Genomic DNA, 27,270 nt, shown 5'->3' on the forward strand with positions numbered 1-27,270 from the left:
TCAGCCACTTCTTTGCTTCCCACAGTGTGCTTTCTATGCTGTAAAATGCTATCTTCAATGAACTAGAATTGGAGTTACTGTTTGATTCTCCTCTTATCCTCTTAACCTTGGCCAAAGATATTTACATTATCACTTCCTAACTGATGTGCCACATCCATTGCAAAAATAAGTTATGGTGAGCAAGATACTGATTCCTTGTGTTCTCAGGGTGGCCTGGCAGGAGCTTCTGGGTCAGTTGTCTCTGAAGGTGCCCTGCTCCATTTGCCCTAATGTGCTCTATAAACATCTTTCCTTGAGCACTATGAAATGAAAAAGGCTTGGAAGTACTGCCTTAAACTTCAAATGAAAAACTCACAAGGAAGTGAAATTCCAAAATTAAGCAATTACCTTTTAACCATTTATGTAATCAGTATTGTTTTTGTTCTTTTTCAGTTTTTTCCTCCTAATTTTCGTCAAGGTAAACATCTAAGCAGCAAGTAATATACTGATGAAAATAAATTTTGAGATTTGTAGTCTAATAACTTGTCTTCTGATTCTTGTGTTAATAGGAACCAGAGGTCTTAGTAAATGAGAACTATGACTCTGGGTGCTCAAATTGTTTTATCCGCACATTCATTGTGTGAAAGATTTCAGCCTATAAGGAAGAAATTATGTCAGTCTATAGAGTCTCCTCATTGTAGAAAAGTTCCCATTTTTATACTTTTGATGATAACAAAGCAGCTCCATTGGATTGTGGTTGACAATAGCAATCTGTATGTTTTTGCTGGCAACATACAGATCATAAGTAGAACATATTTCAAAGTTGCACATGATCCAAGAGAAAGTGTGCCGAATTTTGAACTTGGTTAGTACAAAAAGGTGGGTTTGTTTTTTTTTTAATTTTGGTAAAGAGATTGGATAACTGAAAATTTAGATAAACTCTAAGAAAAGTAGTTATTTACAAAAAGTATACTGAAGTATAAAAAGATAGTAAACATAGTCATAATGACTATAGTTGCTAGCTATATATTCAGTTTATCTGAGGGGCAGGAACTTTGGCATCATCTTATTTTATGAACTCTGATTATCAATTTTTCTTACTAGTTACTTGTTGCAATAACTTATACTATTATACTTTATGTGTGGTTTTGACTTTTTAATGGCAGTATCTTCTTTACCAGTTGACTGTTCAAAAAATATGTAAGTATAGTGTCCCCTTGTTGGCAGAGAAAGGGATTCGCATCTTCACAGTTTACTCACAGCTGCAGTGGTGAGCTGCCCTCTCCTGGTCATCTATGCCTTCCAGAACTCCCAGTGGATACCAGGGAAAATCATACATTTTGCCAGATAAACGGATGTTTTAATCATCTTTGATCTTAACATTATCTTATTTTGTGACACTGTAGTATAAAGCTCCACTGTAGCTCCTTACTTTTCATCTCTTAAAAGACATTGTTGACAGAAAAGATGAGTCATCTTTTTTCTCCCATGTTCTTGTAGGCATTCTATCCACCCGAGATTTTTGCCCCATTACTTCAGTCTTAATGGACAAATTTTGTGCCACCCTTGTTTACTAAATTCTTGAGATTTACTTAGAAGATGTTTCTTAGTTTGTCTGCTCACTTTGGGGAAAAGAGATTTTCAGAACTATCTTAAATAAGTGGATTACCCAAGATGTTCTTTTTCTTTTCATAGATTTTTTTTACATACTTTCTTAAAGATGAGCATCAGATTTTCTCTACTATTAATAATTCATGTTGTACATGAGTTTACCGATGATTCTTCTTAAAACCAGTGCTTATGTTTTTATTTTTTTAATTCTCTATTCTTCAAGTCCTATTTCTTATAAGCCCATCCTTATTTTAGACTCTAGACTTGGGGACCTATGGGATTTGCATCAATTATGGTGCTTAACAAAACTTTAATACCAGAATTTTAGAATCTTACTTTCTTGTTGAAAGTAGCAGTTTGTCCCAGCCTTTTCCTGTTATTTACCAGGAGATCCTTCTATATACTCTCATATTTTGTATTTTTAAAATGGAAGGAATGAAAAAAAAAAAAAACCCTGTGGTTTTCATTGTATTTCCCATTTATATTTGTACCTTGCTACTAGTTGCTATTTCTATTAAGATTCCTAGAAAACTTTTTATGATATGTTGTTTCTAAAGTTCATATATATTTTAGTAACTCAGTATAACTCATTATTTACTAAGGAAGCATACTAATATTGCATATCCTCTTAAATATCCTACAGTTAAGAACAAAAGACTAGAAGACATCAGGCCTCTTTTTTCATTTATTAGTCATTTTACTTTTTAGACAATTTTATGTAATTATTTTTCACGTGGCAAATTTCATTGTACACTACACACATTTGGGGAAGGGGTGCAAAGATTTGGATATATGGAAATTTCTTCTTGAGTTAGCTAGAATTACTTTTCCTTTTTCAAGTTAAGACAGAAAACCCAGCCAATCAATTCAGTTTTGATAGATTTTAAGACCCTAATCAATACTTTAAAATTACTTATGAAGCAAATTTTTAAAAGTAACTTTTAAATGTAGAAAACATGAAAATAACATCCAAATTGTAGGAAGAAGTTATTTACAACAAGGTCAGGGCATGTGCCACTTCTTCCTCCAACCAAGACCTTTCCTGAACTTGGTAACCATGGATAAATGAGTGTCCAGGATTCTTTAATTTGATATATGCATTACATTTCTAAGATCTTAAACTAATAATATCTCTGCTTGTCTTTGGTGTTGAGATTGTTTAAACCTTTCAAGACCTGATTTTGAATCCTTGCTGTCATTTACTAGTTGTGTGACAGACTTGCCCACTTCTCCTTTATAATGTGGAGGTAATATTCCTACAATGGATGCTTGTGAAAATTAAACATTAATAAGAATATTAAATGCATTTTGTAAACCATTAAATGGCATACAGATGTAAATGATATTACTTATAAAGTAAAATGCATTTAATTTTTAAAAAATATATGACATTCCCAAAACGCAAAAAGGTATTACAGTGTCTTTTAAACCAGACTTAATGGAATACTTGATTTTTCTTCTCATAATCAACCAGTTACATTAATGTATCAAACCTGTGTACTGATGAAGATCTTTTAAATAGTCTTTTTTTGTGGAGGGCAGAGAATTGTGCAACTTTTATGTATCCCACTGCATTTTTTATTGTGTATTGTATACACACCACAGCAGAGTTTAAACAGTTAAATATTTGTTTCCTCATTAAATTTTGACTTCCTAACTTAAGTCCAGATTGCAGAGGACTGGAAAAGTAGGCATTTAATATATTAGTCTTTATTTTACGAGTTTTCTTGATACATAATTGGTTTAGGATGTATTTCCTCATAAGTACAGAGCTAGCACTGTAAATTACAAGCAGTAACCAGGTCTTTTTATATGCCTCACTTTATGTTGCTTAGGCAACCTTCTGTGTGCTGTTTTCTGTGGTTCTCTCCATAGCAGTTAAACCTGAACTCTCATCAGAGAAGTAAAAATTTCCTGTAAAATGAGATGTTAAAAGCTGTATGTTTGAAGTGTATGAGCAGGCCCTTCTAATGTTTAGGAGTTAGCTTGTGAAAAAGCAAGCTTAGATCTATGTTTTCTTGCATTTCAGTCTGTACTTCTGAATTTATGTATGTGTATGGCAGTGTAGGGTAGATGATAAATTTTGTAGCCTAGGAAACCTGTATCCCATCAGGAGAGAAAACAGATGTTCTTCCTCCTGGTTAAGAACTACATCTATCCATTTAGCAATTATGAATCTCTTCCCTAGATAATACTCTTGAGAAAGGAATCTTTCAGCAGACAGGATCAAGAAGCACATGACTTATTTTTTACATTATGGGAATGAATCCTTTTACATTTGCCCTCTCCTTTTTCGTGCTTTCAGTTTAAAATAAAAGTAAGTAGACATTCCAGTTTAAATCACGAGACTACCTTATAGGATGAAAAGTATTCTTTACTTCCTAGGATCCTAGGATTCCTAGTAAAGGGACTCTTCTTTACTTCCTAGGATCAGCGAATAGGAGACACTGTCAGAGATCACGAAAGTAAGTTTGTCATTCCTCCCATCCCCATTCCAGTTCAGCCAACTTGTTTCTAGCCATGTTTTTATTTAATAGTTTCTGATTTTAGCTTGTTTTGATTGAAATTATATTATCCAAGACTTGTTTATGTTTCTCTGAGAGTGGCCAAATCCTGTTTGTTCTACTTAGGTAGTATTTGTATCTTTTTCTGTCCTCATGTTACCACAGTAGTTGAAACCCTTATCTCTTACCAAAGCATAATCTTTACCAAAACATAATCTGTCATCTCGTAGCTTCTCTAAGTTCCTTCCATGTTGCTGTTGGACTGATCTTCCTAAAATAGAGGTCTCATCATGGCTTTCTGTTTTCCAAAGACCTTTTTTCAAAGGTGTCCTATTGCCTGTAAAATTGAGGATAGTGTGTTTAGCCTAGAATTGACACCCCTCAGTGCTGGCCCTAGTCTGTTTTTTCAGCCTGTATCCATAGCACTCCTTCACATGAGCCAAACTGGATGATTCCGGCTTTGATACTTCACTACCTCTTTTCTCATCCTCAAATCAGTCTCTGTCTTTGGGATACCCATCTTCTCTTCCTTCATTCCCCTCTCTAAATCCCTGCATTTTGAATTCCTACTTCTTCCTCAAGATCTTACCATAATGCTACTTCTACTACTTCTTTTTTTTTTTTTTTTTTTTTTGAGACAGAGTCTCGCTTAGTCGCCCAGGCTGGAGTGCAGTGGCGCCATCTCGGCTCACTGCAAGCTCCGCCTCCCGGGTTCACGCCATTCTCCTGCATCAGCCTCCCGAGTAGCTGGGACTACAGGCGCCCGCCGCCTCGCCCGGCTAATTTTTTGCATGTTTAGTAGAGACGGGGTTTCACCATGTTAGCCAGGATGGTCTCGATCTCCTGACCTCGTGATCCGCCCGCCTCGGCCTCCCAAAGTGCTGGGATTACAGGCGTGAGCCACCGCGCCCGGCCCTACTACTTCTTTAAGGTCAGACATAGAAAGAAAAGAGTAGGAACTGTATTTACTGTACCAATATGGTAAAAACAAAACTTTAATTCCTTTTTTAAACTAAACCTACCTCATTTATATAGTTCACCCAAGAAAACAGAATGAGCTTCCCAAATGCAAATGCTTAATATGTAAAGTTTAATTACCGTATTTAACAAGAGTATGCACACCATGCCACTTAGGTATCAAGAAATGATGGTATGGCCAAAATGGGCAAAGGAAGAACGAACTATTACAGACAAACTATGAAACTCAGAGGGGCCGGGCGCAGTGGCTCACGCCTATAATCCCAGCTCTCAGGGAGGCAGAGGCGGGAGGATAGCTTGAGCCCAGGAGTTCGAGACCTGCCTGGGTAATATAGCAAGACCCCGTTCTCCACAAAAAGGGGGGGAAAAAAAAAAGAAGCTCAGAGGAGCTCATAGTACAACTGTAAATTTTTTTTTTTTTAAATTTAGGGATGTGTAAAGAGCTATAAAGTTCTTGACAGAAAGGATTTGGTAAATCATCAGAGAAAGTGGTTAATGCTTTAGAGTAAAACATTTTAAAATAGAGCTTTAGAAATATATAAAAATAGAGCTTTACACTGCTGTTATTAATTTTTAATAGTCTCTTTATGATGCTAAGCATGTTGTTGGCACTAGACTCAGTTTTAAAAATGTCTACCAGCTTGGCATGGTGGCTCATGCTTGTAATCCCAGCACTTCGGGAGGCCAGGGTGGGAGGATCGCCTGAGCCCAGGAGTTTGAGACCAGCCTGGGCAATATAGCAAGATTCCATCTCTACAAAAAATACAAAAATTAACTAGGTGTAGTGGTGCACACCTGTAATCTTAGCTACTTGGGAGGCTAAGGTTGGAGGATAGCTTGAGCCAGGATGATCAAGCCTGCAGTGAGCAATGATTGCACCACTGCACTCCAGCCTGGGCAGTGGAGCAAGACTCTGTCTCAGAAAACAAACAATGTCTAACAGTGATGTTGATGTTATACCAGTGTTAGTTGGAAGATAACTTGAGACTTTTCCCATGCATATTGAATTTTTGGGAAATAAATTTAAATTTTTCTGTATAAATAGTCAAAAAAATGTTATATTGAGAGATAGAGGTATCCTACCTGGAATACAGTCCATGGGATATGCCTGTACAATTAATTTATCCATTCAGGCCCAGTTTCAAAGGCTTTGGAAGATGGGTTGCAAAGTTTATTAATCATTATAATTTCTTGGCTAAGATAATTAGTATAATATAAAAAGTCTTTGATTATGTATTCTGATGACCTATTTTGATCTTTAGAGACAGAACTAAGGATTAAGGTGAGATGAATCTTCTTAGTTTACTAGTCAAAACAGTGTACTCAGCCCTAGAACAGAATTCTCTGTCACTTGTATTTAGCATTCCCTCTTGCTGAAAGTGTTCTTCTCTCTTTATATTTATGATTTCTATTAATGAAATTGCATCTCTATCTCCTTTTTGGCGGTGGGGCAGGGGAGAACAGGGCCTTGCTCTGTCTCTTAGCCTGGAATGCAGTGGCATGATCACAGCTCACTTCAGCCTCGACCTCAACCTCCCAAGCTCAAGTGATCCTCCCACCTGAGCCTCCTAGGTAGCTGGGACTACCATGCACAGCTAATTTTTTCATTTTTTGTAGAGACAGGGTCACACCATGTTGCCCAGCCTGGTCATGAACTCCTGGGCTCAAGGGATCCTCTCACCTTGACCTGAGATTACAGATGTGAGCCATTGGGCCCTGCCTGCATCTTCTTAAAGTTGAAGATTTCCTCTGTGATCACATCAACCCAAGTTTGTCTTTCTCTAAGCCCTATTAGCATTTCTTATAATGCCATTCAAGTACCATCACTAACTTGATTGGAAGTTCCTCAGAGCAAGGACTGTGTTTCAGATTTTTTGTTCCCCACAGTGCTTAACACAGAGCCTAATACAAAACAAATTCTGCGTGAATTTTTTGTGAAAGCCCTTGGTATCTCTAATGTGCTCTCAAAACCAACTACTATTATAAGATAATTAGATTTTACTCGCTACCAGATTTCTCTACCTGGCCAATAAGGTATGCAGAAGTTCCAGAACTATCAGGTGTTTATTTGCAAAGAAACAGAAAGTAGTAAACTTCAAAAGTCATGAATGCACTCTTGAGCCCTGTCCTCACAGAAAAGAAAAAAAAAAAAAGGAAAATTTCTACTCTTTCCCAGGGGCTAATGCTGTTCTTTGCTGTGAAAATTTATTGTTGTTAATTCCGGCATTTAATTCTGAATAGGGTACCATCACCTTCAGTACTCTATTCATTTGGTCTTTCAATAAATGTATTGAATACTACTGTATGCTAGGTTAGGGATAAGAAGTGACTCAGACTGCTATAAGGAAAAGATAAAACAGTGGTATGAGAGTGTATATTCTAACATACTATGGAGGCCAAGGAAGGCTTTTATGGTGACGTTTAAGCTGAAATCCAAAAGAATTAACTAGTTAAAATGGTGAGATGAAGAGTGTTTTGATCCAAGGAAATAATATGTGCACCCCGTCTGCTAGAAGAGATGAAGATTTGTTTGCTGTCCTGAAGGTAGGCCATTGTGGCTTGAAGTTAAGAGTGTGAGAGAGAGCAAGTAGGGCAAGATAAGGCTGGAAGAGTAAGTAAAGATCAGAAATTTCAGGCATTGTAGGCCATGTTAAGGTTTTGGACATTATTTTTAGAGCAGTTGCTAATGAAGTATATGAAGCAGGGGTTATAGGATCAGATTCCCTTTGTTACAAGATAGCTAAGCTTCAGGAAAGAGAATGGTGAGAGGGCCTGTAGTACATGCAGAAATACCAGTTAAGAGGTTACTGGGAGGCTGAGGCAGGAAGATCACATGAGCTCAGGAGTTTAGTCTGGGCAATGTAGTAAGATCTCATCTCTACTAAAAATTTTAAAAATTAACTGGGTGTTGCAGTGCATGCCTATAGTCCCAGCTACCAGGGAGGCTGAGGCAGGAGGATCGCTTGAGCCAGGGAGATCGAGACTGCAGTAAGCCATGATTGCACCACTGCATTCCAACCTGAGCAACAGACTGAGACTCTGTCTCAAGAAAAAAAAAAAAAAGAAGAAATTCTAGGCGTGATATAATATATTGTTATCTTAGGTTACTGAGGTGACAGTGAAGAAAGACTATAACTGAATTATAATTTTTTTAAAGTAAAATCAACAGAACTTGGTATGGAATTATTTATGGTAGATGAGGGAGAGAAAGACAAAAACAACTCCTAGATTTCTGATTGTGCCCTGCATATACAAAGATAGGAAATACTCAGAAGGGATCAGTTTTAGGAAGATGCATTTGAGGCACCTGGGCAGTTGAGTTTGAGTGGTCAGGTCAAGAGTTTTATCTGTGAATCAAAAGCATAAATAGGCAAGCTAACTTAGGTTTTCAGTTATCTGAGGAAAATAGAGGGCTTTGTTGTTTTATTTGGTAGCCATTAACTACGTGTGTGTCTGGTCTGAATTGAGATGTATTGTATTCTAAAGACTGAAAAAAGGCTGTAAAGCATGTTACTTATAATATTTTACATTGATTACATGTTAAAATATTTTAGCTATATTGGGCTACATAAAATATACTATTAAAATTAATTTTACTTGTTTAACGTGACTACTAGACAATTTAAAATTACTGATCTCACATTAATGGCTTGCATTACATTTCTGTTGGGCGGTGCTGGTATAGAAAAGCAAGCTTAGGATTGGGCCTTGAGATATCCTAATATTAAATGGATATTATCAGAGTCAAGTTCTTGGCATTTTCATGAGAAAAGACTCAGATACACTACATACACATAAAGTCTTAGCATTGAAAAGACCACCTAGGAGGCTGGGCGCAGTGGCTCATGCCTGTAATCCCAGCACTTTGGGAGGCCGAGGCAGGTGGATCACCTGAGGTCAGGGGTTCCAAACCAGCCTGGCCAACATGGCAAAACCCCGTCTCTGCTAAAAATACAAAATTAGCTGGGCATGGTGGCACATGCCTGTAATCCCAGCTACTTGGGAGGCTGAGACAGGAGAATCGCTTGAACCTGGGAGGTGGAGGTTGCAGTGAGCGGAGATTGCGCCACTGCACTCCAGCCTGGGAAACAAGAGCGAAACTTTGTCTCAAAAAAAAAGAAAAGATCTCCTAGGGAATTTTAATGTTTCAAAATAACAATTTTTCTGTTCCCACAATCTCCCTTTAAAGAGGCCATCACTGAAAATAGTTCCCAGAAATACGAATATATATATATACGAATATATATATAAAGTAGTAGTAGAAGAGGAGGAGCCATTAATTTAATTTCTGTTCATTCTGAAGAAACAGAGATGACTCTTTCTGTGTGACTTGAATTCTTAAAAGAAACCCTTGATATATAGTGTCAATTATATGAACTCTACCTCAGGGTACCCAAAAACAGAATGTTTGGTTACCCGTATGAGGGGGAATTTTTCCTAAGAAGTATTGATGCTAACAAATGAAAAAAGAATGGTTTGAACACCAACATTTTGCAACCTAATGAAGTAATGGATTTAAAGAATTATCGATGGCTGCTTATTTGACAAAAAGAGACACCTGACATTGTGCCACTTCAGAGAACACAGTGCTTACCTAGAGGTATTATTTCCAAATTTTAAAAATAATCTAATCTAGATACAATCAGGCTTCTAGATCCAACTACAAGTTTATAGGAAATACAAGGACTATCTCATGAAAATACAATCAGCAAAATCTAGAATGTTTTAAACTCTACAGGATATTACTTCTTTAACAAATAATTGCATGGAAAAGAGGGAGGTGGATTGAAGGGAAGAAATATGGAAGGGGGAAACCATAGATTCAGAGACTTAGTTTATTGCAATGGACCTTTTTGGGATCTTGTAAAGCACATATATTTATGAGATAACTATAGAAATTTGAACACTGATGAACATCTGATTAGTTATTGTTGGTTTTTAAATATATGACATTGTATTATGGTTACATTTAAAAGAGTCCTTATTTATCATTTGTTTGTTTTTTGAGACATAGTCTTGCACTGTTGCCCAGGCTAGAGTGCAGTGGCGCAATCTCAGCTCACTGCAACCTCCACTCTCCAGGTTCAAGCAATTCTCATGCCTCAGCCTCCTGAGTAGATGGGACTGTGGGGATGTGCCAGCATGCCCGGCTAATTTTTGTATATTTAGGAGAGTCGGGGTTTCACCATGTTGGCCAGGCTGGTCTCAAACTCCTGACCTCAAGTAATTTGCCCATCTCAGCCTCCCAAATTGCAGGGATTATATGTGTGAGTCTCTGTGCCCAGCCCTTATTTATCTTTTAGACATAGCATGCTGAAATTTTTGCAGATAAAATGTTTTGCTTAACAATAGTTCAGTAGAGGACACGGGTAAGTGGGTAGGGATACAGATGAAATAAGATTGGCAGTGAATTAAGAATTGTTAAAGCTGAAACTTTGGGGGTTTATTATACTATTTTTTCAACTTTCATATGTTTGAAGTTTTCCAAAATAGTGAATGAGTAAGAACACAGACATTATACAGAGGGGAAGTGTCATTAATGATTTTATCTACTATACCTTTTTGTATCAGAAGATCTGAAGAAGAAACAGAAATATTAAAGTTTATTATTTATTTCGTAAATATCTGCTGGGCCTGGTGATTTGACCAGTAAACGGGATTTATCTTTTTGTTTAGCCAATAAATTGGCTTTTTAATCTTTTCTCATTCACTTTAACTTTCTCTTACCCTGTAAAGTGTGTTGAATTTAGTGTTTATTATTCCTATGAGTTGGGGAGTTGGTATAAAATATATACATAAAACGTGTAAGAAAAATTATAAATTGAACACCTATGTAACCATCACCCGGGTCAAGAAATAGGACCCTTTACATGTTTCAAAGCTGTGTGGTTAAAAAAAAAAAAAAAAAAAAAAAAAAGGACCTGGACAGTACTGCTGATGCACATCCCCTCTCCACCACATACTTCATTCCTCCCCTCTTTCATATATATATGAATATTCATCACCCTGACATTTATGGAAATCAATCACTTCTTTGCTTTTTATTTTTTCTCTTCTCTTAACAGTATAGTTTGTCTTCCCGCTCGTGTTCTTCATACTTTTACTGTATATTTATGTATGTATAATATTATTTTGCATGTTTGCAGACTTAAATAGCACTATTCTGTACATATTCTTCTAAACTTCTCTGCACTCTACATCCCATAGGATTTCCTTTATGCTGATATGTGTAGCTGTAATTCATTCCTTTTTAAACTACTGTATAGTATTCTGTTGTATGATTGCACCACCAATGTATTCATTCTCTTACTGATGGACATTTAAATTTTTGAAAGTTTTTTGCAGTTACAAACAAAGCTGCTAAGGATATTCTTCTGCATATCTCTTGGTGCATGTATATGAGAGTTTCAGTAGAGCAGGAGTTGACAGACTGGCCCACCGGCCAACTACCTCTGTTTTTATAAATAAAACTTTTAAACAGTTATGCCCATTTGTGTGTGTATTGTCTGTGGCTGTTTGCAGCCCATAATGGTAGAGTTGTGTAGTTGGCAGCAGAGACATTATGGCACACAAGCCTAAAATGTTTACTGTATAGCCCTTTAAGAAAAAGTGTCCTGACACCTGCTCCTAGAGGGTATAGCTTGGAGTAGTATTATTAGATATCCTCAGTAAGGGTAATCATCAACTGTACTGGACTTTGCAAAATATCCTGCAGGAATTATTATATGAGTCCTTACTTACCCACCTCCTGGTCAATATTTGGTGGTGTTAAAATTTTGTTTTGCAGTCATATCTCACTGTTTATTGCTGTTTCTCTGATTACTAGTCAGGCCGAACACAGTTTCAAATGTTTATTGAATCTTGGATATTTTTCTGTTGATTGCCTCTTCATGTTTTTTGCCCATATTCCCTATGTGTTGTCTTTTTTTCTTAGAGGTATGTGGGAATTTTTTATATGTTCCAGATATGAACCCTTTGTTGGTTATATGCATTTGTACCAATGTTTCCTCCCAACCTGTGGCTTATTCTTTAAATTTTCTTAGTGATGTCTTCTAAAAAACCAGAACACTTTTTATTGGAAACAATTTCAAATTTTAAAAAGTTGCAAAAATTAAAATAGTACTCTTAACCTATTTTCTATTCAGAAGAAACAAGTGCAGCTCGCTGCCAGTGCATTTTCCTCAGGACAAATGAGAAATTGACATGCCTGTATAGCCTTTATCCTGAGTGACTTATTATTTACATTTTACTCCATTAGCTTTATAATCATTTGTGTGTTTGCTCGCTCTTCATGTATATGTATGTGTATATTTGAATATGCGTATACACACAATTCTGAACCATTTGAGATTACAGCACATATATTATGCATGGCTTTCATGAGTGTATAGTGATATAATTTTATGAAAATTACCATATCTAATTTCTTTTTTTTTTGTTTTTTTGAGATGGAGTCTTGCTCTGTCGCCCAGGCAGGAGCACAGTGGTGTGATATTGGCTCACTGCAGCCTCTGCTTCCCAGGTTTAATTGATTCTTCTGCCTCAGCCTCCTAAGTAGCTGGAGTTACAGGTGCGTGCCACCATGCCCAGCTAATTTTTGTAATTTAGTAGAGATGGGGTTTCACTATGTTGGCCAGGCTGGTCTTGAACTCCTGACCTCAAGTGATTTGCCTGCCTCGACCTCCCAAAGTGCTGGTATTACAGGTGTGAGCCACCATACCCAGCCTCTAATTTCTTGCCTCAAGTGATTTGCCTGCCTCGGCCTCCCAAAGTGCTGGTATTACAGGTGTGAGCCACCATACCCAGCCTCTAATTTCTTAATGGTTCCTCTTCCTGTTTAAAAATTTTTAATGATAATGTAGTTATTTACTCAGTCTTTTCTTTTATGGTCTGTATCTTTTAAATTTTCCCATATCTGAGTTTTAAAAATGTATGCTGTATTTTCTCATACTATTGTTAAAATCTTGCTTTCCATATTTAGGAATGTAATCTACTTTGATTTTTTTTTATTTTATACAGTGAGAGATGAATACCAGTTTTGTTCTATCCCATTGTCCCAGCACCATTTATTGAATAAATTGTTTCCTTTGTTTATAGTGACACCTATATGGTATACCAAGTTTATGCATGCAGGTCTTTGGGCTACATGATTGACTATTCATGTACCTGGATCACACTGTCTTAAAAATTAGAGCTTTATACTAATTGTTGATATCTGCGTGGCAAGTCTTTCCAGCATGTTATTCTCAAATTTAACATTTACTCTGATAAATAGTTACATAGCAACAATTCATGTAATCATCACAGACTCAGAATACAAGATATTACCAGCATAGTGAAACCCATGCTCTCAGGATGTTGCACCCTTGCAGTAACCTTCTCCTTCTCCCAACAGTTGGGCCTTATCCTGACTTTTGTGGCAGTGCTTCCTTGATTTTCTTTGTAGTTTTATCACTGATAACTTCTCCTAATCTATATTGTCTAGTTTTCCTTTTTTTTTTTTTTTTGAGCTTTATATTCATGGATGCATCCAGGAGATACAATTTTGTTCCTTAATAAAACATTAGAAAGCTGTGGTTCGTTTTTTTGTTTTTTAGTTGATGTGGGGTATTTTATTTTGTGACTATACCAGAGTTTATTCACTCTGCTCGAAGTGAGCATTTTGGCTACTGTTAACCAGTATTTCTTTTAATATGCATGTTTTGAGTTAATTTCAGATAATATATATAGGAGTAGAATTGTTTTTCCCTATGGTATGTTTATCTTCCACTTTAGTGGAGTGCAATGGCGTGATCTCGGCTTGCTGCAACTTCCTTCTCCCAGGTTCAAGTGATTCTGCTGCCTCAGCCTCCTGAGTAGCTGAGATTACAGGCATACACCACCATGCCTGGCTAATTTTTTTTTTAATTTTTAGTAGAGACAGAGTTTCAACATTTGGCCAAAGCTGGTCTTGAACTCCTGACCTCAGGTGATCCGCCTGCCTCAGCCTCCCAAAGGGCTGGGATTATAGACGTGAGCCACCGTGCCCAGCCAACAAACTCTTTTTTCAAAGTAGTTTTGTCATTTACATTATAACCAAGAATGTATGAGAGTTCCCATTGTCTGCATCCTTGAGAACACATGATATTGTTAGTGTTCTTAATTCTATTTTGGTAGGGGGATAGTATTATGTTATTTTGGCTTTAATATGCATTTACCAGATGACTAAATGAAGTCAAATACCTTTCATGTGTTTATTGATCACTTAGATATCCTCTTTTGTAAATGACCTATTTAAGTCATGCTGGAGTTTCTACTTATTTGGCTTAATAACTTGGAGGGGTTATTTATGTATTCTAGACATGAGTTCTTTATATGTTGGACAGATATCTCCTCCCACATTGTGGGTTGCCTTTTCACTCTCTTAATGGTGTTTTTTTGTTTTGTTTCTTGATGAGCAGAAGTACTTTATTTCAGTGTAGTCAAAAGTTATCAAATTTGAATTCATGCTCATTCATTACTTACCTACTATGTGACCATGGCCAGCTTCGAGCTTCAGTTTACTTATCTGTAAATAGGTGGTAATAATATCCATGTCATTGGGTAATTGAGAAGATTAAATAAGATAAAGCACTTATTATAGAGCTTTTTACCTAGCAGTCCCTCAATAGATGTTAATTGCCTTCCTCATCATTTAGGGTGCTCATTTTCATACTGTCTTTTGGGAAATTGGGTAGTATTCATGAGCTATTTGCAAATGAATGTTTTGGAAATTAGAATCTCATATAATTATCCTAGGAATTTAGAAGATTGCCTAAAATAGTAAATCATAATTAATTTGCCCAGAGAACTAAAATGTAATATTTTCTCTGATGTAGAGGATTTATACTCAATATGAGATCCTTGTATAATAAAACTTATGACTGGAGTATCTTATCCAGGAAATGAGAAGAGATAATAAAAAATAATCTAACCCCTCTACATGCGTCATATTTTAAACCAAGTGTAGATCTCTTTGCCTCAAATAAGAAAACAAGGTTTATTAAGTAGTGAAAATTTGCTAATCACTCCAGACCAAAGTACCTTCTCTCTCCTAGGAACATTTAGTGCCTATTGATGATTTTCACTTTCCCATATTTCATCATTCAACAATAATTTGTAGAACATCTCTTACTGTGCTTACTATGCACCAAGTATAGACTCATTCTTTGTGTGAATGGAGCTAAGAATGAAAAGTGGAAGATTTTGTAAAAAAAAAAGATTATAATTACAACACCATGCCAAAAAGTTTCAGAGTTCTGCTACTGGTAATGGAAAAATTGTTCATAATGTACCAATTTTCCCACAGGTAATTCTACTCTGGACGAAGCATTATACTATAAATGTTTAGTACATAAAATCTAAGTGTTTATACACACACACATCAATTGAAAGCATACTTTAATACTTAAAAACATAAAGTAATCTGGCCAGACCTAGATGGCTCATGCCTATTATCCCAGCATTTGGGGCTGTTCATATAGGAAGATTGCTTGAGGCCAGGAGTCCAAGACCAGCCTGGGCAACATAGCAAGACCCCATCTCTAAAATAAATAAAATGAAATGATAAAATAAACTATCTGAAGTCATTGGAGACCAAACCAAAGTGGGCAGAAACTCATAGAAAGTCAACATTTAGACTAAAGAAAAAGCATTTGATGACTTTCTTATTTTTAGGATTTTATGCTTGAGGGCAGTTACTAATGGCTACACCATGGGGGTGATTAGAACTCAGAAATCCCAATTCTTACTGATTTGGAGAATCAGAAAATAGAGGTTTCTATAGCACCTGGAAAGTGAAGGGAAATTCTCAGAGGGAGATCCCAAGTTCTGCATATAAATGATTGTCAAATATTTGATCCTTGAACAAAACATCAACATTCTTCAGAGGAACATAACAGAATCCATAGCCTCTAAAAAGTGTCATTCACAAGATCTAGAATACAATCCAGAATTACCAGACATAAATAAAAAGAAACTGGAAACTTTGATGTATACTCAAGAAAGGCAACCAAGGGACACTAACTCTGGGATGACCCAGATATAGCAATTAGAAGACAAAAAAAAAGAGGTTATGTGTGTGTGTGTGTGTGTGTGTGTGTGTGTGTGTGTGTGTGTGTGTTTTTTGTTTTGTTTTGAGGTAGGAGTCTCACTGTCGCCCAGACTGGAGTGCAATGACCATTTATAGGCGCATTCTTAACTCACTGCAGCCTCGAGCTCCCAGACTCTGGTGATCCTCTCACTTCAGCCTGCCAAGTAGCTCAGACTACATACAGGTGGGTGCCAACACAAATGACTGACAAGGATTTTAAAGCTGTTATTCGTTATGACTATGCTCAAGGATACAAAATGGCATACAATAAAATAACAAATATGAAACTTGCTGGAGAAATAAAACTATAAAAGAGAACTAAATGGAAATTTTAGAACTGAAAAATGTAATATCTGAAATAAACATTCAGTGTATGAGCTTAATAACAGATTGAAAATATCAATGGAATTGAAGATCTAAATCACCTAATCTGAAAAACAGAGAGAAAGAAAACTTCAAGAAATAAATTCAAAAGAGTAGCCCACCAGTGACTCATTGAGCAATATTAAGACCTAATATGTGTCATTTGAGTCCCAGAAGAAGAGAAGGAAACTGGGGCCACAAATACATTTAAAGAGATAATGGGAGAGAATTCCCCACATTTATTGAAAGATATAATTATACATATTGAAGAGATTCATATCCAAATTGATGAAAACTAATGATAACAATAAAAATCTTATAAATAGTAACAGGAATAATAATAAAACTGAGAGTTGACTTGTTATTAGAAACAATGGAGGCCAAATGCAGTAGAACACCGTCTTTAAAGTGCTTAGGGAAGGAGAGCTTTGGGGAAAGCTGCAAATCAAGAATTCTACATCCAGCAGAAATATCCCTCAGGAATGAATGCCACTTAAAGATTATTTTAGATTTAAAAAGTGAGAAAGGACCAGATGCGGTAGCTCACACCTGTAATCCCAGCATTTGGGGAGGCCATGGCAGGTGGATCACTTGAAGCCAGGAGTTTGAGACCAGCCTGCCAGAAACCCTGTCTCTATTAAAAAATTAAAAGTGAGAAAGAATGTGTTGCCAGCTACCGTGCACTAGTAGAAATGCCGAAGTAAATTATTTGGGATGAAGGGAAATGATATGCCAAGTCAAACTCCTGTTTTCAAAAAGGAATGAAGGGAAACCTTGCCTTTTTTTATCCTCTTAATTTGTTTAAAATGTATATGATGTTGAAAGCAAAAAAAAAAGTAATATTGGGTGATTTATACGTAGATGTAATACATATGGCAACTATATCAGAAAGGACTGGGATGGGCAGGTAAATAGAATCATGGGGTTACAAATTTCTTACATTTTTCATAAATTGTATGATATTAACTCTAAGTAGACTCTGAAAATGTAAAGGTATATTTCACTTCTTAGACACTTTAAAAAAAGGCAAAAAAACATAAGGACATAAACTTAAAATGCCAATAGAGAAATTATATTGGAATCTTAAAAATATTAAATTACTCCAAAGGAGGAAAGGAAGAACAGAGTAACAAAAAGCAGTAATTGAAAGATCTAAATGTAGACATATTGATAATTACATCTGACCAGGTCCAGTGGCTCATGCATGTAATCCTAGCACTTTGGGAAGCCAAGGCAGGAGGATCCTTTAAGCCCAAGAGTTTGAGACAAGCCCGGGCACCATAGCGAGACCTTATCTCTATAAATTTAAAAAAAAAAATTATATTAGAAAAACATAATTACATTAATTGTATATATACAGAACACTCCAATTAAAAGGCTAAAAATAAGTATGTGAAAGCTAGAGTAGTCATATTAATATCAGATAAGTAGACTTTGAGACAAAGAATAGTAGTAACAGAGGTAAACAAGGATGTTCCAGCCAGGTGTGGTGGCTCACACCTGTAATCCCAGCACTCTGGGAGGCCGAGGCGGGCGGATCACGAGGTCAGGAGATCGAGGCCATCCTGGCGAACACGGTGAAACCCTGTCTCTACTAAAAATACAAAAAATTAGCTGGGTGGGGTGGCAGGCACTTCTCAGGAGGCTAAGGCAGGAGAATGACATGAACCCGGGAGGCGGAGCTTGCAGTGATATGAGATTCCACCACTGCACTCCAGCCCGGGCGACAGTGCGAGACTCCATCCAAAAAAAAAAAAAAAAGGATGTTTCAGAAAGATAAAAGGATCAAGTCAACAACAAAGGTACTGGAATCAAACAGACCTTCAAAATAGATAAAAACAAAATTTGATAGGATTAAAGGATCTCCTCATCATAGAGAAGTCCACAAGCATAATTGGAAGTCTGAGTGCCTTTCTCAATAATTGACAAGTAGTAGATTAAAACTACCAGTAAGGACATAGAAGATCAGGGTAATACTGTAATACCACCCACCTTGACATAATTGGCATTTATAGAACACAAAATCCAATAATTACAGAATATGCATTCTTTTCCAGTATACATTCAACAAGATAGACCATATGGTGGACCATAAAATTATCTTCAAAAGAGTGAAATCTTAGAGTATGTTCTTTGAACACAATAGAATTAGAAATCAATAACAACAACAACAAAAAAAATCTGGAAAGTTCTCTGATCACAATAGAATTAGAAATCAATAGCAAAAAAAAAAAAAAAAATCTGGAAAGTCCCCAAATATTTGGAAATTAAATAACATACTACTAAATTAAAAATTCAGTAAAATTTTTTTGTTACTGCTTGATTAGCTAATTGTTACAGATGATTCTCTGATTTTCTCTGTCTTTCTCTCTCTCTCTCTCTCTTTCTTGAGACAGAGTCTTGCTTTGTCACCCAGGTTGGAATGTAGAGGCACAATCATGTCTCACTGTAGCCTTGGCCTCCCAGACTCAGGTCTTTTTTTATCCTCTTAATTTGTTTAAAATGTATATGATGTTGAAAGCAAAGAAAAAGTAACATTGGATGATTTCTGTGTAGATGTAATACATAAATACATATGGCAACTATATCAGAAAGGACTGGGATGGGCAGGTAAATAAAATCATATGGTTACAAGTTTCTTAAATTTTTCATAAATTGTATGATATTAACTCTAAGTAGAGTTAATATCCACTATAGCTAATATATACTCCCATGTATAGTTCCTAAGGTACCTCCTGCTTCAGGTATACATCACCATGCCCAGCTAATTTTTAAATTATTTGTAGAGACAGGGTCTCCCTATATTGCCCAGGCTGGTCTCGAACTCCTGGGCTTAAGTGATCCTCCTGCCTTGGCCTCCCACAGCACTGGGATTACAGGCATGAGCCACCACACCTGCCTTCTAATATTCTTCTATTAAAAAGAGAGAAAAATACACAAATAGATTGTGACATAGAGGTGAAATTCTTTCAGTTTTGTGTGTGTTTTCCTCTTGAATTTTTCTCCCATATTTAGGAAAAGATATGAGTTATAAACTCTTTATGTGCAGCTTCTTTAAATATAGCATATATGAGTCTCCACTTCGTATATAGTGTCAAGCTGGTACACAAAACAGATTTTCAGAAAATAAACTGAGAAAATATTCCTCAGGTCTCTGTAAATACATCTTTTATCACATGTGATTGTACTATATCACTCTCATTTTGAATCTCATTTTGAGAGATGTATTTACACTGTTTGGTATGGCATTTTGTATTACAGGATTGCTTTTCAGGACTAGCAGTTGCTAAGGAAAGGAAATGCTTAAGCTTGTCTGTAAACATTAACTTCAGCATGTACACATTTAGTAATGGCTTCACCACCTGTAACCAACCTGGCAGGTTTTATTTTGTAGGCTAAGGATGTTCTGAGAACTCTATCATAAAACAGCTGAATTATGACCTCCTTTGGTTTTTACAGTATGCAAATACAGCTAAATATTCATTAATATTCTGCATTTAAATTCTTTTTAACAAAGACATGCACTTTATTCCTACTCCCATGTATGGTTCCTGCAGAGTTCAAACTTCGTTACAACTTTTAATTCTCTTCTGTCTTAAATCTTTTGAGAGCTGAGCAATAAGCTTTTCATTTTCTTTGGAATCAGCTCCAGTCTCAGGATTTTGAGGCCATGTCAGTAGAGTAAGAATGTACCCTCCATGTTTTCTATCAAAAATAAAATATTAACTTGTTTAATAGTTTCAGTTTTGCCAGATGAAAAGAGTTCTGGTGATGGTTGCAAAACAATTTGAATGTACTTAATACGACTGAACGGTATGCTTAAGAATGGTAAAGATGGATGGTAAATATTATGTTTTCTATATTTCACCACGATTTTTTAAAAGTGTAAACAAGGCCGGGCACGGTGGCTCACACCTGTAATCCCAGCACTTTGGGAGGCCGAGGCGGGTGGATCACGAGGTCAGGAGATCAAGACCATCCTGGCTAACAAGTGAAACCTCGTCTGTACTAAAAATACAAAAAATTAGCCAGGCGTGGTGGCGGGTGCCTGTAGTCCCAGCTACTTGGGAGGCTGAGGCAGGAGAATGATGTGAACCCGGCAGAGCTTGCAGTGAGCCAAGATCATGCCACTGCACTGCAGCCTGGGCGACAGAGTGAGACTCCATCTCAAAAAAAAAAAAAAAAAAAAAATGTTTAAACAAGACAGGAGGATCGCCTGAGTCCAGGAGTTCAAGACCAGCCTGGGCAACAAAATGAGATCCCATCTTTACAAAAAAATTTAAAAATCACCAGGGTGTGACTGTGTGCTCCTGTGGTCCCAGCTACATGGAAGACTGAGGCAGGAGGATTGTTTGAGCCCAGGAGGTCGAAGCTTCAGTGAGCCATGTTTTTGCCACTGCATTCCAGCCTGGTTCTGGCTTTTAAAAAAATGGGGGGAGGGAGGATAAGAAAAGAGTCAAGGAGACCTTGAATCTTTTTTAATGAAAATGGCATTTGTTCCAGAAGCAGAGTAGCCTCCAAATTAGTGGAATACCAGATGGAGATGTGGGGTGGGGTGGGGAGAAAGATGTTGAAGCACCTCAATCATGCTACTACTAATAGTTCCTCTTGGGTTGAGACTTAGGATGCTATTAAATTCGATCGTTTTCTTTTCTGTTGTTTTAATACCCGTGTGTGCTCTTGATATTATATTGAGTTGGTGTAGTTGCTTGCAGTCAATAGATAAGAATAGTAACGGGATAATATGTATGAAAAATATTGACAGCACAATTCTTTTTTCTTTCATGGAGTTCAGAAATAATGTGGGAGAAACAAAGATCGGTAGTCAGTGTCTATCTAGCACATCCTAAAATTTATGTTCATCATTGTAGAAAAATATATGTCAATCGAAGTTACCATAGTTTCGGGAGAAAACAAATTTTAAATTAAATTTTCTGTATTTTTGCTCCATACCCCAAGATTTTACATATCTACATTTAACTATAGCCTCTTCAAGTATTCCTATTGTTTGAAAACAGAAAACTTTACAATGGAAAAGTGGGCTCCTCCTTTTGTCCTTCCTTACTTGAATTTTCTGTTTTGAAAAGAATAATAGGGGAGAATTTAACAGGGTTCTAATTTATTTGACCCCTCTTTTTCCTGTTTTCCTATTATGACTTTAATAATATACTTTTATTTGAAAATATTCCTAAGAGTCACTTTTTTGGGGAGAAGAATTAGTATACAGTTTTGCTAATAGGCACCTCAGTTAGATCATAGTAGTAATGGGGATATAAGAAAAAAATTCTGACTCTTGTAAAATTATCAGAAGGGAAATTTTCAAGCTTATTAAAACAGAAAGTACAGTTGATTTGGTTTAGTCATCAAAATAAACTCTTGACTTACTAGATTCCCAAGTTCTATATTGTGCTTGAATTTTCCATTGGAAGTGAAACATTCCACTGCCCTTTTTACTGTTTAAGTTAAGCTGCAGTGAACACTAAGAGAATGGCCCTGTGGCTGAGCTGCTTATTTTTTTTTTTTTAATCTATTCATTTTATACTTTCAGACAGATTTTTCCCTGGGGTGAAACAAAGGTTAACTGAAATTTCCTCTGTTGTGTACCTGAACGAATCAGCAGTTCGAGAAGGAAATCCCATTGATGGGCCAAGAGAGTGACAGGCTCTATTTAAAGAATTCCCCCGACTGTGTGGTAGACCAGCCATGCCATGAATTTAACTGTTCCTGTGGTCCCCATACTTGTACCCACCAAAAAAGAGAGAGAGAGAGAAAGCGACTTTGTTCTGCAAACGTTGGCCTAAGCTTTGAAAACCATGAGCCATTGAGTTTTGTGAATTCAAGTTAGACAGTAACAGAGGCCAAGACTCTAAGCGAACAATATCTGAAAAGGAAGTACACAAAAACAGGTAGAAACTGTTTAACTGTTTTATTTCTTTGTGTATATACATATTTATGTGTGTTTATACACACAAAAGATATACTTTTTTTGCATTTTATGTAGCTAGTCCTAATTACATTTGATCAATGGTGTTTGTTAAATTTTTTAAAATATGTAACAAATATGAAGACTTTTCTTGTTTTTATAGCTTTTTTGCTCCTTAAAAGTATTCTGGTTTTTATCAGGACATATTATATGTATTGGAAATGAAAGTCAACACAGTGTGAGTTTAAATGGTTAAAAAAAAAACAAAACTGATTTTTATATTACCTCTTCAGGAGCTTCTGTTGAGGTCAGCTCATGTATTTTGTATTTTTTCTGTATAAGAGAAACTGCTTTAAATATGAAAAGATGGTATCGTAAGTTGGATTAAACATCCGTAATTCATGTGTATTTAACCTCAGGACTTGTGAGCCTTGTTGAAAAATCCAGCTTTAAAGCTTCCCTGTAGGCCTCAATAGTGCATACTGCATAGGGATTATAAATAGCCATAGTCTGTTTCTGGAGTGTAGGTTAGTATGTATTCCCAGGAGGCATGAACTATTTACATTTCTAACAAATGTTTCACATATGTTGCTGATTCATATTTCTGTGTACAAATTTAGGCTTTAATTTTTTAATTTCCTTTTTTATTAGAAGTTTTATTATAAAAAGTTTAAGTGTTTCATTCTTTCTAGTATGGGTGGCTTAAGGAGATTGGTGGGGGAGCATTTCATTTATTTATAAAGAGATTTTGATGTTTTGAAAGACAATAGAATTAATAGAGAATATTGTCCAGATATCCAGAGCTTGGATTTTTGTTTGAGAAGTTTGAAGAAGCAGATACTATTTGAATTGGTTTCTGTAGAAAAATTTAACTTAAGAGATCATGTAGGGCTATATTTATGTTCACAAATGAGAAGTTGAAGCTGAAAGAAAGAGGAAATGTTTAATACATAATTACTCAATATGTCTTGGAAGAACCTAGGTTTTATTCATACCTGGTGTTTCTTTATAAACTGCCCTCTTTTATCTTGAGATGGTATTTTTGAAATGATTTCTCTTTCTCATTTTCTTCTGCCATTTCCTGACATTTTCTTGTCTTTTGTACTATTCTTCTTCCTCTCTTATTTTTCTATATTGGTCGTACTGTAAATAGGTTGTTAGCATCATAACTTAGGAGCAGGCTTTTGGGGAATGGGTCTAAGTATTCCATTTGCCTATAATAGGCTATATTGTTGTTTTGGAATATAATTTTTTAAAAATCAAATTTATATTTATTCTGCTAGTTGATCAAGCTATAAATCAATCAATACTTATTAGTTGCTGCTTATATAAATAGAAGAGTTAACCAGTGTCTCAGACAGATGACAGTTGACTGTTAAAGATTTTTTTAAATTGGCATATGTTTAGGAAAATCACTTGTTTCTTCAAAATTTATTCATTAAGCAGTATTTGTTGAGCACCTACTATGTGACAAACACCACACAGGTGATAGAGATACAGTGGAGAGGAAGATGGAACTCGTTCCTCTCTCCTTACATCCTGGTGTAATTATATAATAAAAGTTAACCACAAGTCGAAACTTGGGGCGTTATTTTTATAAAACCTCAGTCAAGTTTCTCTCTACATAGAAGACTAGTATAACTTCAGATACCATCATTCATATCCATATCAGAAAATAGTCCTATGTTAAAAGTAGAAAGATGCAATTTTAAACACAAGTTTTCACATTAGTAATTGTCATGTGCTACATGATGAAATGATATTGTTGAAATGAGTACCAGTAATTTTATTATTAGAGAAAGTCAGAACACTATTAATAAAATAATTTAGGGAGATTATATAGCATATTGGTTAAGAGCATGGTTTGGATGTAAACATGGGTTTGAGCCCTCTAGTCTGCCACTGAGAAGATTTTTGGTATTAAATCAATTATTTAAATATTCATATTTTTATGAATTCATAAACCTCACCTGTTCTCATCTGTGAAATAAAATTGTAATACCTACCTTTATAAGATCGTTATGAGAGTTAAATTAGAAATATAGGCTGAGCGTAGTGGCTCACGCCTATAATTCCAGCACTTTGGGAGGCCAGGGTGGATCACTTTAAATCAGGAGCTTGAGACCAGCCTGGGCAACATGGTAGAACCCCATCTCTACTAAAAATACAAAAATTAGCCAGGTGTGGTGGTGCATGCCTGAATTCTCAGCTACTCGGGAGGCTGAGGCACAAGAATTCTTTTGAGCCGGGGAGTCTTGAGGCTGCAGTGAGCCGAGATCACACCACTGTACTCCAGCCTAGGCAATAGAGTGAGACCCTGTCTCAAAAAAAAAAAAAAGAAAAAAAAGAAAAGAAAAATACATAAATGTTTAACTTAGTACCTGGCACATAATAAGCTCTTTATATGTATTAGCTATTTTTATGTCCTATATCCTTTTTTTATTAATTTAATCTTGATTTTTTCCCTCCCTCCCTCCCTCCTTCCTATTCTCCCTTCCTGCCTTCCTCCCTTTCTCTCTCCCATTGTTCAAACATAGCATCTCTGTCTTTTATCCAGGCTGAAGTGCAGTGGTGTAATTACTGCTCACTGCAACCTCTGCCTCCCGGGCTCTAGCAATCCTGCTGCCTCAGCCTCCCAAGTAGCTAGGACTACAAGCATGAGCCACCATGCCCAGCCATGGTTTTCTTTCTCTAGAAAAGTCTGTTAGTGGGGATGTGAAAAAGAACATTCTTTATGTATTGTACATATCTTCTTTGAGGTATCATACATTAAAATTCAAAAATTAGGATGAACATTTGTACAAAAGCACACAATCAACTAGGATGAGGTTTTTTTAAAGTTGTTTTCCTTTTAACATAAAGTTTTATGTAATAATTTCCAATCCCTCATGCCTTCTTGCTTTCTGGCAATCTCAACTTTAAATCAGTAATACTTATTATAGGTACATTGGTACCTATAATAACAAAGCAACTTTGTTCTGCAAACGTTGGCCTAAGCTTTGAAAACCATGAGTCATTGAGTTTTGTGAATTCCAGTTAGACAGTAACAGAGGCCAAGACTCTTAAGCGAACAATATCTGAAAAGGAAGTACACAAAAACAGGTAGAAACTATTTAACTGTTTTATTTCTCTGTGTATATACATATAATATGTGTTTATACATAAAAAATACCTTTTTTGCATTTTATGTAGCTAGTCCTAATTACATTTGATCAATGGTGTTTGTTAAATTTTTTTAAATATGTAACAAGTATGAAGGTTTTTCTTGTTTTTACAGCTCTTTTGCTCCTTAAAAGTATTCTGGTTTTTATCAGGACATATTATATGTATTGGAAATGAAAGTCAACACAGTGTGAGTTTAAATGGTTAAAAAAAAAAAAACTGTTTAACCATTTGTACTTAAAGACACTTCTGTCAATATTCTCTCTGGAGGCTGGGTGCAGTGTCTCATGCCTGTAATCCAGGCAGTTTGGGAGGCTGAGGTAGGTGGATTGCTTGAGCCCAAAAGTTTGAGACTAGCCTGGGCATCATGGCAAAACCCCATATAACACAAAAATATAAAAAATTAGCCACACATGGTGGTACACAGCTGTGGTCCCAGCTACTTGGGAGGCTGAGGTGGGAGGATTGCTTGAGCCCAGGAGGTTGAACCTGCACTGAGGCATGATTGCACCACTATACTCCAGCCTGGGTGACATTGTGAGAACTTGTCTCAAAAAAAAAAGTATGTGTATATATATATATATTTTCTCTGGAGCTAAATTGAAACCCAAGTAGCTTTGGAGGCTTGTTATCTATCTAATATACAAATCTTCCTTCTGTACCAAGTCATGTATTGCCATAATAGAAAGTAGAACTTTTAAGGAGATAGGGTACCACATTATGGTGAATGAATATTTCTTTTGTGATCAGAATGATCCAACATGTGTCTGTTTACTGCCCCTGACTGAATTCTCTCCTTCAGTTCTCTTTTTAGTCCAGCCAGGTTTTTGCATCACCATTCCACCCAAACTTCTCTTAACAGGATCACCAGTGACTTCCCTAATAAATCCAAGGGTCAGTTCTCAGTCTTCTTCTTACCTGCCCTATTGGTGGCATTTACTATAATTGATAACACCTCTTCTTTGATAAATACATTGTCTTTAGTTGGTTTATGGGGCACTGACCTGTTCCCCCACCAAGTTTCCTCTCACCTCACTGATTACTCCTAAATTCTTGCTCATGTTCTATCCTTTTGCTACACTCAAACCCTTGGTACTCTCGCTCAGTCCTATTCTGAATACCGTCTCCATGCCACAATTGACAAATTTATATTTCCAGTTCAGATCTGTCTCTGAAACTTAAGACTCATAATCCAGTATCAAATAGCAGTATCACATCTTCATTTGAATATTCTAATCCTATTGCTAATCCAACCTGTCCAAACTAAATTCATCTTTCCCTCAAAACATGTTCCTCTGCATTTTTTAGTTGCAGTAATTATCATTTTTGTTGCTGAGGCCAAAAACCTGGTAGTCATCTTTTACTGTGTTCTTCTTTTACGTTTTTTTTTTTTTTTGAGATGGAATCTCGCTCTGTCGCCCAGGCTAGAGTGCAGTGGTGCCATCTCAGGTCACTGCAACCTCTGCCTCCCGGGTTCAAGCAATTCTCCTGTGTCAGCCTCCCAAATAGCTGGGATTACAGGCGCCTACCACCACATCCGGCTAATTTTTTGTATTTTTAGTAGAGACAGTGTTTCACCATGTTGGCCAGGCTGGTCTCGAACTCCTGACCTTGTGATCCGTCCGCCTTAGCCTCCCAAA

At 36.4% G+C, this 27,270-nt stretch overlaps 1 protein-coding gene across 8 annotated transcripts in view; it reads left to right on the top strand.

Annotated features, from left to right (window-relative positions):
• ZCCHC7 (zinc finger CCHC-type containing 7) overlaps positions 1-27,270 on the top strand; it is a 273,707-nt gene that overhangs the window by 178,327 nt on the left and 68,110 nt on the right. Inside the window, exon 2 of one of the 8 annotated variants that reach the window (XM_021927372.2) lies at positions 4,019-4,055. The exons of the other annotated variants lie outside the window; for them this stretch is intronic. Coding sequence (XP_021783064.1) covers positions 4,019-4,055 — 37 coding nt within the window. The remainder of the gene's footprint in view (positions 1-4,018; positions 4,056-27,270) is intronic. 8 annotated transcript variants of the gene reach the window in all.

This window comes from Papio anubis, chromosome 13, assembly GCF_008728515.1.
Source record: "Papio anubis isolate 15944 chromosome 13, Panubis1.0, whole genome shotgun sequence".
Classification (NCBI taxonomy): Eukaryota; Metazoa; Chordata; class Mammalia; order Primates; family Cercopithecidae; genus Papio; species Papio anubis.